This window comes from Aptenodytes forsteri, unplaced genomic scaffold, assembly GCF_000699145.1.
Source record: "Aptenodytes forsteri isolate BGI_AS27 unplaced genomic scaffold, ASM69914v1 Scaffold129, whole genome shotgun sequence".
In the NCBI taxonomy this organism is placed as follows: domain Eukaryota; kingdom Metazoa; phylum Chordata; class Aves; order Sphenisciformes; family Spheniscidae; genus Aptenodytes; species Aptenodytes forsteri.
In genome coordinates this window covers 422,316-435,881 of record NW_008795033.1, presented here as the reverse complement: position 1 = coordinate 435,881, position 13,566 = coordinate 422,316, and the positions used below count along the sequence as shown (strand labels likewise).

The 13,566-nt window shown below is 51.7% G+C and overlaps 1 protein-coding gene across 6 annotated transcripts in view; it reads left to right on the top strand.

Annotated features, from left to right (window-relative positions):
* The window catches only part of LOC103896496 (acyl-CoA dehydrogenase family member 11), a 22,890-nt gene extending 11,145 nt beyond the window's left edge, over positions 1-11,745 (top strand). For 2 of the 6 annotated variants that reach the window (XM_009276358.2, XM_009276354.2), the window contains exons 9-14: positions 1,769-1,909; positions 2,708-2,800; positions 3,215-3,322; positions 8,658-8,829; positions 9,078-9,144; positions 9,448-10,678. In XM_009276358.2, coding sequence (XP_009274633.1) covers positions 1,769-1,909; positions 2,708-2,800; positions 3,215-3,322; positions 8,658-8,829; positions 9,078-9,144; positions 9,448-9,574 — 708 coding nt within the window. In that variant the 3' untranslated portion in view covers positions 9,575-10,678. The other 4 variants (XR_657408.2, XM_009276357.2, XM_019471282.1 and 1 more) reach the window with 4 other exon arrangements.
* The last annotated feature ends 1,821 nt before the right edge of the window (positions 11,746-13,566 follow it).

The following is a 13,566-nucleotide window of genomic DNA, read 5'->3' as shown; positions in this document are numbered from 1 at the left end:
CCCCCTCCTTACTTCTCCAAGAATCAAAAACTCTTATCCTTTTGTGATCGCTATGCCCAAGACACCCTCCAACCATCACATCACCCACAAGTCCTTCTCTGTTCACAAACAACAGGTCCAGCGGGGCCCCCTCCCTAGTTGGCTCACTCACAGCTGTGTCAGGAAGTTATCTTCCACACACTCCAGGAACCTTCTAGACTTTCCTCTCCGCTGTATTGTATTTCCAGCAGACATCTGGTAAGTTGAATGCCCCCAGGAGAACAGGGGCTAGCGATTGTGAGACTTCTCCCAGCTGCTTATAGAATATTTCGTCTGCCTCTTCATCCTGGCTGGGTGGTCTATAACAGACTCCCACCATGATATCTGCCTTGTTGGCCTTTCCCCCTCATTCTTACCCATAAACACTCAACCCTATCGTCACCATCGTCAAGCTCTAGACAACCAAAACACTCCCTAACGTACAGGGCTACCCCACCGCCTCTCCTTCCTTGCTGATCCCTTCTGAAGAGTATACAGCCATCCATTGCAGCCCTCCAGTTGTGCGAGTCACCCCGCCATGTTTCCCTGACGGCAACTATATCATAGTTTCCCAGCTGCACAATGGCTTCCCGCTCCTCCTGTTTGTTGCCCGTGCTGCGTGCACTGGTGTAGATGCGCTTCAGTTGGGGTATTGATCCGCCACCTTTTTGGGGAGAGAAACTCTTAAATTCCTACGTGACCATTCTCAGGCGCTTCCGTGGTTTCTAAGACACCCATAACCCTTGCGTCTTTGCTGCCGCATGGATCTCCATCCCCTACCTCCACTGAGACCCCCAGGCTTATCTCTACTGAGCCTGGTTTTATCCCTTTCCCCCTTCAAATCTAGTTTAAAGCTCTTTCAATGAGCCCTGTTAACTCCTGTGCAAAGATCCTTTTCCCCCTTTGAGACAGGTGTACCCTGTCTGTCACCAGCAGGCCTGGTGTTGTGTAGACCGACCCATGATCAAAAACCCCAAAATTCTGCCGGTGACACCAGGCTCGGAGCCAGGTATTGATCTGCTGGCTCTTCCTGTTTCTTCCCCCCTCATTCCCTGCAACTGGAAGGATAGAGGAGAACAGTAACTCTGAGAACATTTCAAAACAGTATTTAAAAATCCTCTTGCGAGGTGGGGGAGAGGGAAAGTGGTCAACATCTGTCAAACATAACTTAAAGCTCCAGCATCTCTTAGCCTGGGGCCAGAACTCCACCTCTGAAAGAAAGGCCAGATCCTGTATAGTCCCACAGCACATCACTATGTACAGGGGCTACAGAGCTCCATATCCCGATGCTTCCCAAATCACAACTTGCCAGGGAAGTAAGTTGCTCAGCAAGAAATGTGTCAAAGGCCTTGCAGATCCTGGTGCTCAGAGGTTGACCATCAGATGTGCGGTCTCATGTCCCTCACCCTTGGAAAGGATGTGGATTTATGACCTGGATGCCTGATGGGAGCTTTGATAAGGCTCCAAGCAGGCCTGATGAAATGGCATTGCCCCTTTCCTCGTACGAGATTGTAGTGTCCAAGAGCGGCAGCTCCGGACTACCTTTAATATTTCATGCTTTGTGCCTTGGCTGGTCAGTGGTCTTTGTCTCTGAAGCTGTGGGTCTGTACAGGTAGGGGTGGCATTTTGCCCAGGTCCGAGTATCGCGCATCCCTTTGAGATAATCTCATGGCACCTCAGCAGACCAGGCTGGAATCGGCCTGAGTCAAAGATCCTTGCCAGTGAAGCTCCCCGCTATCTCTGCTTGCAGGTGCAGACACGAGGGGCGTTTCTTCTGCTTATGGAGATCGTTCGTCTGCTTGGACTTGTAGAAACCAACATGGCGAGTGAGCAAGACCAGCTTCTCTTGAGACTGCTGATACCAGTCGCCAAACTGTACACTGGGAAGCAGGTATGGAGCAACCCCTTTGGTTAGCCCGGAGTGGGGCTGCGTGCCACATGAGCAACCACAGAGCTGGAAAGAGGAGTGTTAACACGGCCAGCGTGAAGGGCAGCGATAGCAGGGGATACCGGCAGTGACCTCTAGCTGCAGGGCCTGCAGCAATTACTGCTCTGCACCGAGGCTGGACTTTGTGGGTAGGAGACTTGTCCCTTTGCTCTCAAGGCCACAGATCAGCCGTCCGATCAGAACAGATGGAGCCAGCACTGTCTGTGAGGTACTCCACATGCCACAGAGGAATGCTGCTGAGGCTGCCCTAAGACCAAAGTGGGGCACTGAGCCATGGGGGGAATATCTTTCCCCTAGATATGAATAAAGAGAAGGTGTTAAGGCTTAGCATTAGCCTTAACTTCAGGGGTCTGTCCCTCTTCTAATTGCCCTCAGCTTAAATACACAGACGCTTACACACCATAGGCAAGTAGAAGGTAAAGACTCTCCTGGACTAGAGACACGTGCTCCCATGCACCAAGCAAACCACAGGTTTATCCTTACCTAGAGAGGACTGTATTGAGACAGGCTCTCCCTGGATCTTCTCCCAAGGTCTGACTGCTCCTGCAGGTTCTCTCTCGGTGTTACTCAGTCTTCATTTCCCAGGCTGCTCCTCCTGCGTATAACGAGCAACCTGCCTCAGCAAATCAGTGGGATCCGGTCAGTCCCATCCCAGCAGGAACTGCTGGGTGATGTTAGAGGTTTCTGGCCGCTCTTTCCCCTTGTGCAGTGTGGATCATGTCAGCTCTCTGCATTTTGCAGGCTTCTGCTGTTGTTGTTGAGGCAATGGAGAGTTTTGGAGGACAAGGTTACATGGAGGACACAGGCTTGCCAGTCATAGTCCGCGATACTCTGGTAAGAAAGCAGCAGGAGAAGCAGAAGAAGCTCCTGCATGTCACCTAGTCCCCTGCACAGTACTCCGTGGTTGCCTGCTAAAGACATGCTCAAGGGAAAACACAGTCCTCCCCAGACTCACTCCAAGCGTGGCAGCTCTCTCCTAGTTGCCTTCGTGCTGAGCCCAGTCACCACCAGGGAGGGGGCGTGATTTGTTCCTGGTGCTGGGGTTGTTGCCTAGCTCAGTAATGGAGCTGGGCTCCTAGCTCCCATCACCACTGCTCCTTCCCACTTGTGGTGAGGCAAGACATCCCTGGAGATTCCCTTGATATCCCCTAGCTCTGCCCCATGTCTTCCTCACGTTCCCCTTTCTTTATTGCAGTCGCTCCAAAAGGCTCCTTCGTGCTCTTCCACAGTCTCTTCTACACCCCGCAGGTGCTGTCCATATGGGAGGGAACAACAAATATCCTGTCACTTGATGTCCTGCGATCCCTCACCAAGAGTCAAGGACAGGTGATGGCTGCGTTCTTCTCCGCAGTGCAGGTGAGCCCACATCAAAAGCACCGGTCAGCCTGATGTGCCCACCTCGGCAGAGTCTCATTTGGTGTTTACGCTCCTAGCTGGGTCTGGTAGGGAATACGACCAAACTGAAAGCTTTAGACAGGCGTTCAGAAGGCGTCTTACAATTCTGCTCTTTAAATAGCACTTACAAAAGCAGAACGCAGGCAGTGCTCATTTTGGGATCCTTGTGAGCTGCAAAAAAATGCAGATACTTTCATCTCGGCAGTGAAGAGTTCTGCATTGCCAGAGTTCCTCATGACAGGTACCAATGCAAGTATATTTTTAATGTGAGAGAGTCACCTTCCTGAACCCAAAATAATTCTGTGGTTTTGTTTCTTAACTGGAAAAACACCACAAGACTGCTGAATATTAAACCTTCGCTAGGGCTGCCTACTGCATTATGACTTTTATTTTTATTCCCACTGAAAAGATGGAAAGAGCCAAAGGAATTCCATTGCTGCCTCTTTAGATCTGCCGTTCTCTGGCTTTGCCTACAGGCTGCTCTTTTAAAGGTGCTCAGATGACAGGCAGTCACCGAGAGTTCAAAGCAGCTCAGAATTTCATGAAGGTAAATGAGCATCAGCTGTCTTGGTATGTCCCATAAAGGGAGACAGGAACCAGCCTGAAAGGCGTGATCGGCATATCCGAGGGTATTCCCTCCGAGATTAGATTATTAATCCAGATAGAACAATCCAGATTACGTTAGCCCAGATACAGTGGGGGAGTCCTGGGCATCTGGAGTGCTGGGTTTGACTATGCGTAGCCTTCACTTTCGCATCCAGACCCCACGAGAAGGGAAAGGTCTGGGTCACCGCACTCCCTGCAGCACTGACAGCTGGATGGGTCTTTCAGAAACACACGAGGAAGAGCCCGACTCCTTCTCGCCAGTGGCCGCAGCTGGCAGCTTCTGTTACATTTCAAACCCCCAGCTCAGCTGTATTCTGTACAGAGCACCCCTCTGACCTCCAGAGATGAGTGTCTTCTTACCGTCCTCTCGGACAACTTTTGATAAAGGAAAAACACCTCAATTTGACTACCGAACAAGAAACCCAAATCTGCTCATAAAGCGGGGCTGAGCACACCTGCTAATGAAAAAGCCAACTGGTCCAGCTGCTGATAAAAAGCAGCTTCGCCTGACACTGCGGGTGATGGGGTGGAGAAGGAAAGGAGTGGGTGGTAGGCTCTAAAAATAACTTGGAAAGAAGCCGGCCTCCACAGGCTTACGCTTACCCTAATTTAAACGAATACCCCACAAAGGTGCCATACTGCAGTCCTCGGAGCACCGCGCTGGAGTAGCTGAGAGGGCCCCTCCAGCTTCTTAACAACTGGATAATCAGAGAAGCACTAAAGAACACGGCAACGTGATTCAGAGCAGGTACCTGCACAGCAGTAACACCAAGTGTCGAGATTTATTAATTAACAAGCTCATCATTGCTCTTGCGCTCCCACAAATCACGCTGTATGTAAGACTAGAGGGTGAACAAGCGAGCACTGACCTTAAAGGTCTCCAAATTCCGGTAAGCGCCATTGCATTTGCTGCTCCTGTCACACCGAGGCTGCCTCCACGTCCACGGAGCGTGGCGATGGAGTGGCTGGAACGGGCTGAGCTGGGAGAGCAGTATTGATGCGCTGATTCTGGATGTAATAGATCGTACTTGGCAAATTCAACCTGGACGTGTCAGAAAGCTTTTCCCTTACGTAGCCAGGCACTGGAAAGGCAGACCGGGAGGTATTTCTGCAGAGTGCCTCCGCAGCATCGGGCAGGAACGTGCCGAGTTTCTACGCCAGAATCAGGGTTTCGCTCACAGGTGATAAACAACCTCTTTCTGAGCTCCAGGCGTCCAGATTCTTTCGGTCTCTGGGAGTCTGGCTCATTTTGAAACATCCTTCCCATTCCCGTCTAGTGAGGAAATCATTTAGCCCTTCATAAAGGGACTTTTACTGCTCCAATCCATTTCCTTTTTATTGATGCACACAAAACTAGTACAATTGATTTTACGGTTGTCCATCAAGATTCTCAGTTTGCAGGATTTGTGCCCAATGACAGGCTCCTTTGGAGAAAGCAGCATTAGTACTTTGTTGGCACAGCACAGCACTTTGTTCTCTGAAGGTCGTATCTCAGGGTAACTTCCCCCCCGACCCCACTGCCACCTATTTTTGCTTTTATCCTGTGTCAGTTGCCTCTACGGATGGTGGGATACTTAACGCTGATGGTGCTGTGACCTAGGAGCAGGAACCCAGTGTCGTAATTATCCTCAGGAAAAGGGAAATACGGGGAACTTCCTCATCCTCGCACAGTGTGGTTCTGAGAAGCTGAATTTTTAGGGTTCTTGATCACAGGCAAGTTTGTCACAAGCTGCCCTGTCCAGAGGCAGTTCGTCTGCAAAGCCTCAGGAGAACACATGGCGAGAAGAGCAAGTGTGAGCGGGAGTCCTGGATTCCAGCTCAGCCGTGGTGGGAGTTTCAGGTGGATGCTGCACGGGGGCAGTCATTTCACGTTGTACTAAAAATTTATTAGCTGGCGTTTTGAGCCAGAGCATCGGGTGTACTTTAGAATTCAATTACAATCTGAAAAGTGCCTCTAAAACAGCACCGGGGAATTATTTGATTTATTGCGTTTTAGTCACTTCAGGTTAAACTTGGTCACATCCCAGTGCAGCGGTGTGTCTGAACGCCAGCCCTGCAAGCATCTTGCAGAGCTCAGAATCGACTGTCTTACGCATCAAGAATGACTGCGTAGGGCTGAAACTCTAGCTGTGAATCGGATGTACAATCTAAGACACGTGATAGTGTTTTCAGGTCCTTTTCAGACCATAACCACAATTTTAACACGGCAGGAAATAAATCGTGGGTTATTAAAGTGAGACTACATATTGGCTTGAAGCATTAATCTGAGACTTGTGCTTCTAGCCCTGTTTGGGATGTTCTTCCTGTTGCTGTATTTTTAAATACTCATGATGAATCTTTTAAGCAAAAACCATTCTGACAATCTTGCCTGGTAGCTAGTGAGAGCAAACAAATGAGCGGCGTCTTAAAATTCCTCAGTAAAAACCGAAGGAATCGGAAATATTGGCGCTCTAAAGCTCTCTTGCTCTCTGATGATTTCAGTCAGAAAAGAACCGTACAGCTGGCCCAGCGCCGCCGCGTGCGTGTGCCTCCCCTCAGTTACACCCTCCAGGAACTGGAGCAGATCGACGTGCAGGAGAGAAAACAGGAGCTGCTCCTGCCTCCAGCATCGTCCCTGAAGCAGCTCTCCAGCCTCTCGCTCTCAAACGCAGGGGAGGGCGTGGAAAAACGCGGCTTGATCTTTCAGAAGATTCAGTGCTTTTGGTTAGGAAAAGAATGAGTGTAATCTGCGGGGGGGGGAAGTGTAAATTATTGGAGAGCAGAGGGAATACGACGTCTTTTTTTTTTCCCCTGAGGTTAAAATGATGCTTTTATATTCCTGGTCCGTACTGCCCAGGCCTTTAAACCTTACAAAGCAAGGCAGCGTGGGACGTAGCGGTTCGTACCCCAGCCTTTAGCGCGAGGGTGCCGACAGAAGCGCGTCTGTTGTCTCTGTGCTTGGCCTGTGGGACGCTGGCTTCCGCCCAGGCTGCTGGGAATATGTTTATGCCTTTGGGGTCTTTGATCCTTGTTAGCAACAAGCTCCGAGCTACTTTTAAACCATCTTATTAGCATTCCGTGGGCTTGGAGGGTTCTTTGGACTTTATCTTGGCACTAGACCTAACCCCTTTAACGATGATGTTTTTGTATTTGTGCAGCATATGCTGCGAGTATTTATGTACCGCTTTGCCTGGAGCACAGCACAGCATCCATTGAGGATCGTGTCTTTCTTGTATTAATAGTCAGAAAATACAGGGCCATGGTTAGGCAGAAGGCGCCATGCGCAGGCGTACCGCAGAAAACAGAACTGGGTTCAGCTTGTGCAGTCCGGGGTCCTACCGTGCGAACGAGCTGTATTTTCACGTACTAGCAAGAGGAACCGCATGATCACTTACGCACTGAAAGCCTCAGAAACATAAAAAATTAGTTCTGCGCAGCAGATACTTACAGGCTTTAGCTTCGTAAATAACCTGCAAATGAGACTAATTAATGAAAAGCACCTCCTACCACCTGCTGTGCTACTTAAACGTGCAACCCTTCCTTTCTGCGATTCCGTCTAAGGTAATCCTTTAGTTCTGCTGCAGAGAGGCGGGTTTGAACGTTGTAAAGATGTTATCGCAGCGCACGAGGCTCCTGCCCACCGATGAAGGCAGGGCCAGCCCTGAACGCAGGCAGCGTGGGCGGGTGCCCGGGGCGGCCGAACGGTCGTGGCCTATTTTGCTGCAGCAGAGCCCAGCCGCGAGTGCTGCTGGGGGGGGGGGGGGGCCGGGGCGGGGCGGCCGAACGGTCGTATTTTGCTGCAGCAGAGCCCAGCCGCGAGTGCTGCTGGGGGGGGGGGGGGGCGGGGGCGCGGGCAACGGGGGACAGCGGCGGGGGGGGGGGGGGGGGGGGGGTGTGCAGGGTCTGGAGGTCAGCGACGGCTGCGGGGGTGAGGGCTGGCTGCTTCTCCGCCTGTGTGACTTCAGGGGGACCGAGCTGCCGCCCCAGCCTGGCGGCTCCATGCAGAAGGCACGCTCTTCTCGTTCAGTCCCTCCTAAGAGGGAGTAACATGGGAAACACAGATTAAAGGCCAGCCTCTGCCAGTTGCACCCAGGCAGCCATGGGCATGCCACGTCAAAAGAGCAACTATTTTAGACTCTCTCGGCAGAGCATCGCTTGTGCTTTCGAAAGAGATTTGGGACACTGGAGAAACAGCAGCTTAGCTCAACCAGGGGGAGCTTTTAGGTGGTGCTTTTAGGCACAGTTAAATGCCTGACACCCATCAAAAGAGAGCCACTCTGGTCCCGGGGCCTTTCCCACCGACACGACTTGCAGAGAAAAGCTGCTTTAAATCTGAATTTTCCTGCCTGGACACCACTCTTAGCATCTTTGTGGAAGTGAAAAGAAAAACCCGGGAGAATTAGAACCTGATACAGGTAATTAGAGAGAGTTGGGGATGTGATCTGGTCCCCACATGCAGCTGGAAAGCCAGCGCGGAAACAGCAACATGCTGGGTCTGGCTCTGAGGAATTCTCCGTCCTTGGGGCAAGGCTGCGAGTTTCCTTTTGGCAACGTCCCCTTTCCTGCTGCCGCGCGGTGCTCGGGCCACTCCACCTACGGCAGCGCGAGTTACAGCCACCTTGATTCGAGCTTTTTGTTAGTAGCTGCTGGGCGTGCTTCCTTGCAGAAGGTAAATAGGCTGCAATTTTTCCTGTGATTGTTTTCTTTGCAGCAAAAACTGGAGCTGGCTTCGAGCACGGCGAAACTGGAACCCGCCGTGAAGCAAACGCGGGATGCCATCAGCAGTCTTGCACAGTTCACGCAAGCAGCTGGTTCCAAGGGGGCCGTGACCATGGAGCTAGCAGCAAGAGACTTCTCCTACACCCTAGCGAGGATCTATGCAGGTAGCGGGAAAGACAGAAACGATGGCTTTTGGACCAGGAAAGGGCTAGGAATCGGCCCCAGAATGGCCTGGTTTCACACCTCTGGGTAAAGGGTGGAGTTTAAAGAAAGCTCGGTCCCCACCTTCTTTCAAACTGAGGCAGCTCAGCCTGGCCAGTGCTGTTGAGCCGTAACCACCACCCACTTTTTCACCAGCCCTTGCTGTTTTGGCTGGAGCCCAGGAACACTGATGTCTCCTGTTCTTCCACAGGAGCTCTTTTAATCGAACACGCAGCTCGGCCTGATGCTTCCTCCACAGACATCTCCGCTGCTCGAAGGTAAGCAAAAACCTCCCCTAGCACTAACAGTTTTAGATGATTTCTTGTGCAATGCAGCAGGCTTTGCTCTGCCTCTCCGAGCGACCTGACCCCCTGCCGTGGCGAGACCCAAACTTCCTATCGTCGTAGATGGAGACAAACGGCGTTCTGGGTTGGTTGCCGTCAACATCACGGCTCTTCCCTGCCACGGGGAATCTCCCTTCTAGCAGTGAGGAGAGGGATCCAAACCGGGCAGACCTCCAGCCGAAACCAGCACCGTCTGCCTGACGGGGCTCGGACAAACCGTTTGCATTCCCTGTTCAGGTGGTGCAACCAGGAGCTGTGCCCTGTGGCCGCGGAGTTAGAGAACAGCAGCTACGAGGCTGAGGAAGCGCTCGTGGACGGCGCGCTGGTGTACGAGGGCAGCCCTGCCTGCGGCAGCAGGCTGTGACTCACCGGCGGCAACTGGGAAGTCCAACCCCCAGGGGAAACAGAAGGTGGGTTGCAATCCAAAAAAACCCAAAAATATCCAAAAATCCTCAGACAGCCGCGAATTATGGGCGTGGTGGGGACATTCCACCGGGGGCCAGACCAAATCCTTCTGGAGTAACCCCCAGCTGCACCACCTGCTCCAGTCTGAAATCCACTGCTTTTGTGCCGAGTTATTTGCTAACGCACACACAGCCACTGATGGTCAGCCCGAGGCGCCGAAACGTTCGTACCGTGTTCTAGGCAAAGACTAAGCGATCAAATCCAGATAATGGCTGGAAAGCAGCAGCTCTTCAAGCGCCAACCGGTGTTCTTTTTAAAGAAAAGCAACCAAAATCAAACTGAAAATTATTTGAAGCTGATTAAATACAGAAAAACACGGGTTTCCCCTGTTCACCTTCGTGCTTTCCAGTGCTAGACACGGCCTTCCACCCTGGCACCTGCCAGGGACGGGGTCTTCTTCCGGGGCAGCCTCTTACGCCCACCGTGGCTGCGCGGATGGTACATCCCCTCATACAAGCAACCTCCACGGGAACCGACGGGCTGGGCTCGGGACCCCCGGCTCAGCGGGGGATCTGGGCAACTCCTTGGGTAAAACAAAGGCTTTGTAACCCAAACTTTCCGCTTTCCCAGCCAAGGCTATTGTTAAGCGAGGTAGCCACGGGGCGCTGCTTAGGCCAGCTCGTGCTTTCAATCTTTCCTTTCACGTTCTACCTTGTCTCAAACGAGCTTTGCTTTTACTTCATTAACCTGGAGTAGAGGCTTTACCTTCACGCGTATTGCGGGGCGCCTTGTCCCCGCTAAAGCTGCTAACTCGTCTCCGCAGTCAGCCGGGACGGGCGAGGAAAACGTTCCCGACCTGCTGCATTTCAAACACGGGATACAGCGAATTGCTGTTTGCAGCTCCGTAAACGGTCGGCGTCAACACTGCCCTGCAAAGCTGTTCTGTGACAGCTTAGGGGAGGAGGTAATTTCAATTACATCACTCAAACTACATCAAAACTGTACAAGTTGGTACCAAAATTAAAGAAAAAAATTCATTTAATTTTTCTTAAGAAAACTTCTTTTATTCACTACCTCCAGGAAGCTCACGCCTTCCCTATGCCCGTGTCCTGATGATGCTGCAATTCATACTGATTTAAATTCTGACCTAAGTTTTAGACTGAAATCCAGTAATCCTCCACCAAAGCAAACACCTGCACACCGACTGCGCGCTTCTCTTCACCCTCGGCCCGTCAGTCTACCTGCTTGGTATTACCCTGATGACTGAAAGTTTTTAATTAAAAAGTTGCTAGTAACAGGAGAAAAACAGTACTAGAACAAAGGCAGTTGGACTGTATAGCTGCGAAGTGCTACCGCAGCTAGGATCTTGAGTGGGAGGGGAGGGAAGGAGCTGTTTGCTGAGCACAAGTTGCCCACCGTTTCACCGAGGCCAAAGTCCGCAGATCCAGGAGGCCCCAAGCGACCGAACGCTGCCTCCAGGGAGGAGCCGAGCGGTGCCGGGGTTTTTTTTTTCCCCATGGGACGCGGCGGGGAAGGCTCTGGGGGCTCGCTCTGTCCCAGCGCGGGGATCACAGGGCTGAGCCAAGCGGAGCTCCTCTCAAATGACACAAACGCCGTTTAGGCAGCCCCAGCCCCCGCGGGCTTTCCACTGCAGCATTTCTCCGTGTCCCTTACACATGCATTTACGTGAATAAAGAATATTTGGGTTTGAAAAATCTCCTACGTCCCTGTAGTTGTTTGGCGTCAAAGGTCTCGCAGGTGTCAAAGCACAGAAACCTGTCGTGCTGCGTGAAAATCAGGAGAACGGGAAAGCGAGGGAACACCACGTGGCTCTAGCCCGAGCGATGACGGCAGCGAAGTCCATCACCAGGTTTGCACGCGGGAAGGGCAGAAGGCTCTGGCGGCACGCGACGAATGCGACACGAAGTGAAAGGCATCGCGTTGGAACCGTTTGCAGAGCTGCCGGTAAACCATCGGGATCCGCCGTTCTCACCGAGTGCTCGTCTCCAAAGCACGGGGCTTTGGCAAGCAGCGGTGCCTTCCACGTTCACTGCCGGCCTGGGATTTCGCCTCGCCTCATCCTACGTGTTTTACACGGTTTTTTGAGCACCAGGATTACTTGTTCCTAATACGCGAGCTGTAATTTGCCTAAAAATAAGCCCCGCAAACGGGGAGCCCTGCAGATGCACCGATACAGAAAACACAAGGGACTGTAAAATTGTCACGGTGTAGGAAAATGACAAATTTATTAAGATCTAAATATTCACTCTGAGGCTACAGCAGAATAAATGCTGTTACAAACAAATAAGCACTAAGGTCTAACACTTTATACTGCTGCTAAACAGCTCTCTGCTCTCATAGGTTTGCATGTTTTAAAACATTTAATGTTCTTGAAGTAATTAATCAAGACTTCAGATGTCATTTTAATACAAATTCCACCAAAAAAAAAAAATGTACAATCAAATGCATCACCTGTTGCCACTGCAAGGTAAAAATCATTTAATAACATAACTATGGGAAATCGGTTTAAAAAACATATTTGTTAAATAGTAAGATAAAACTTTAGCAGCATTTAAAAAATTTGAAAGTCCGAAGAATATGGTAATCTTAAATCCCGAAATGCAACAATCCGAGCTCCGACGCCTGTATTACGCGTGTAAAATGAAGGGATGGGAATCTGTTATTCCTCTGCCCAGGAAATGGCACGTCTGTATGGCGTAGGGACAGTGAGACAGACAAACGCTTGTACGGGCGTGGCTGTAGGAGAAGGTTACGCTTCTCTTCCTGCATCCTTGCTCTAGTGCTGGTGGATTCCCTCTTTAACAAAAAAACTGAGCTGAACTGTTCAAAAGGGAACTTGGCGCTGCCTGGGCTGGGCCTGGGCCGCCGCCTCAGCCCTGCCCTGCCCTGCCCTTCCAGCAGCACGCCCGTCTGCGAAGGTACTGAGCCGCCCCCAGGAGAATCGCTGGGCCCTCCTTTAGAGAAAAAACCACCAGGAGCAAACGCAGTGCCTGGCAGCGCGGGCCGAGGCCGCATCGCTCACCTTCCTCACGACGCAAAAAAAGAGCCTAAACTGCTGCTTTTGCTTTGTAACCAAGAAAGGTACTTCCACGGAACTCACGAGCCAGTTCCGAGCGATGCCAGCGATGGAATCTAGCTGAGGGCAGCTCCAAGGACTACGTAAAACCTGATCCCGATCCTGCACCTGAGCAAACGTCGGAGAGCTGGCCTTCCCTCGGCACTGTCCGAGCACCTCCTTCCAGCACAGCCCAGCAAAACGCCGTCTTCTAACTGCCTCTGGACGCCATTTTCTCAAAACCTCACGCTGAGTTAATTCAGGATCTAGTAGAGGGACAATGACAGACTAACCATAAAATAGCTGCACAGCCCCGTCCGTGAAACGAGCTCCGAATCTGCTCAGCTTTCCCACGCGCGGCTGTTGCCCTTTGCAGCCTCCTAACAGCTCAAAACCTCTCCCAGCGTGGGCCCCGTCCCCCACCGACAGCCTTTCCTGGGTAGGGGAGCGGTTCCTGACATCTTCTTCCCCTTCGCCACCAAAGAGCCTTCGGTTTTCCATCCTACGTGCTGCCGCCACACCTCACCCGTACAACTAAGCTGTGAACGACTAACTGCCGCCCAGCCTGTAAGACCACTGCTGCTGAACGAGCCCTCTGCCACCAGACTGCAGTACTCGTGCCACCTCCACCGGCAAGGAGAGGCTGGGCTTGCTGCTGTCCTACCTGGGGACGAGAGGGGCCTCCAGTTCTCAAAGATTGTCATGTTCCTCAGCCACTAATACCATTTGCGAGACTCCCGGTAAGCCGTACAAATCGCCTTTGCCTAAGGAGATTGTTTTACAGCATGTAAGACAGCACTAAAGCTGCGTATTGCGAGAGTAGCACTGCTCTCCTTCCAGGCTCCCCTGCTGTTCGAGAGCTGTAACAAAAGAAA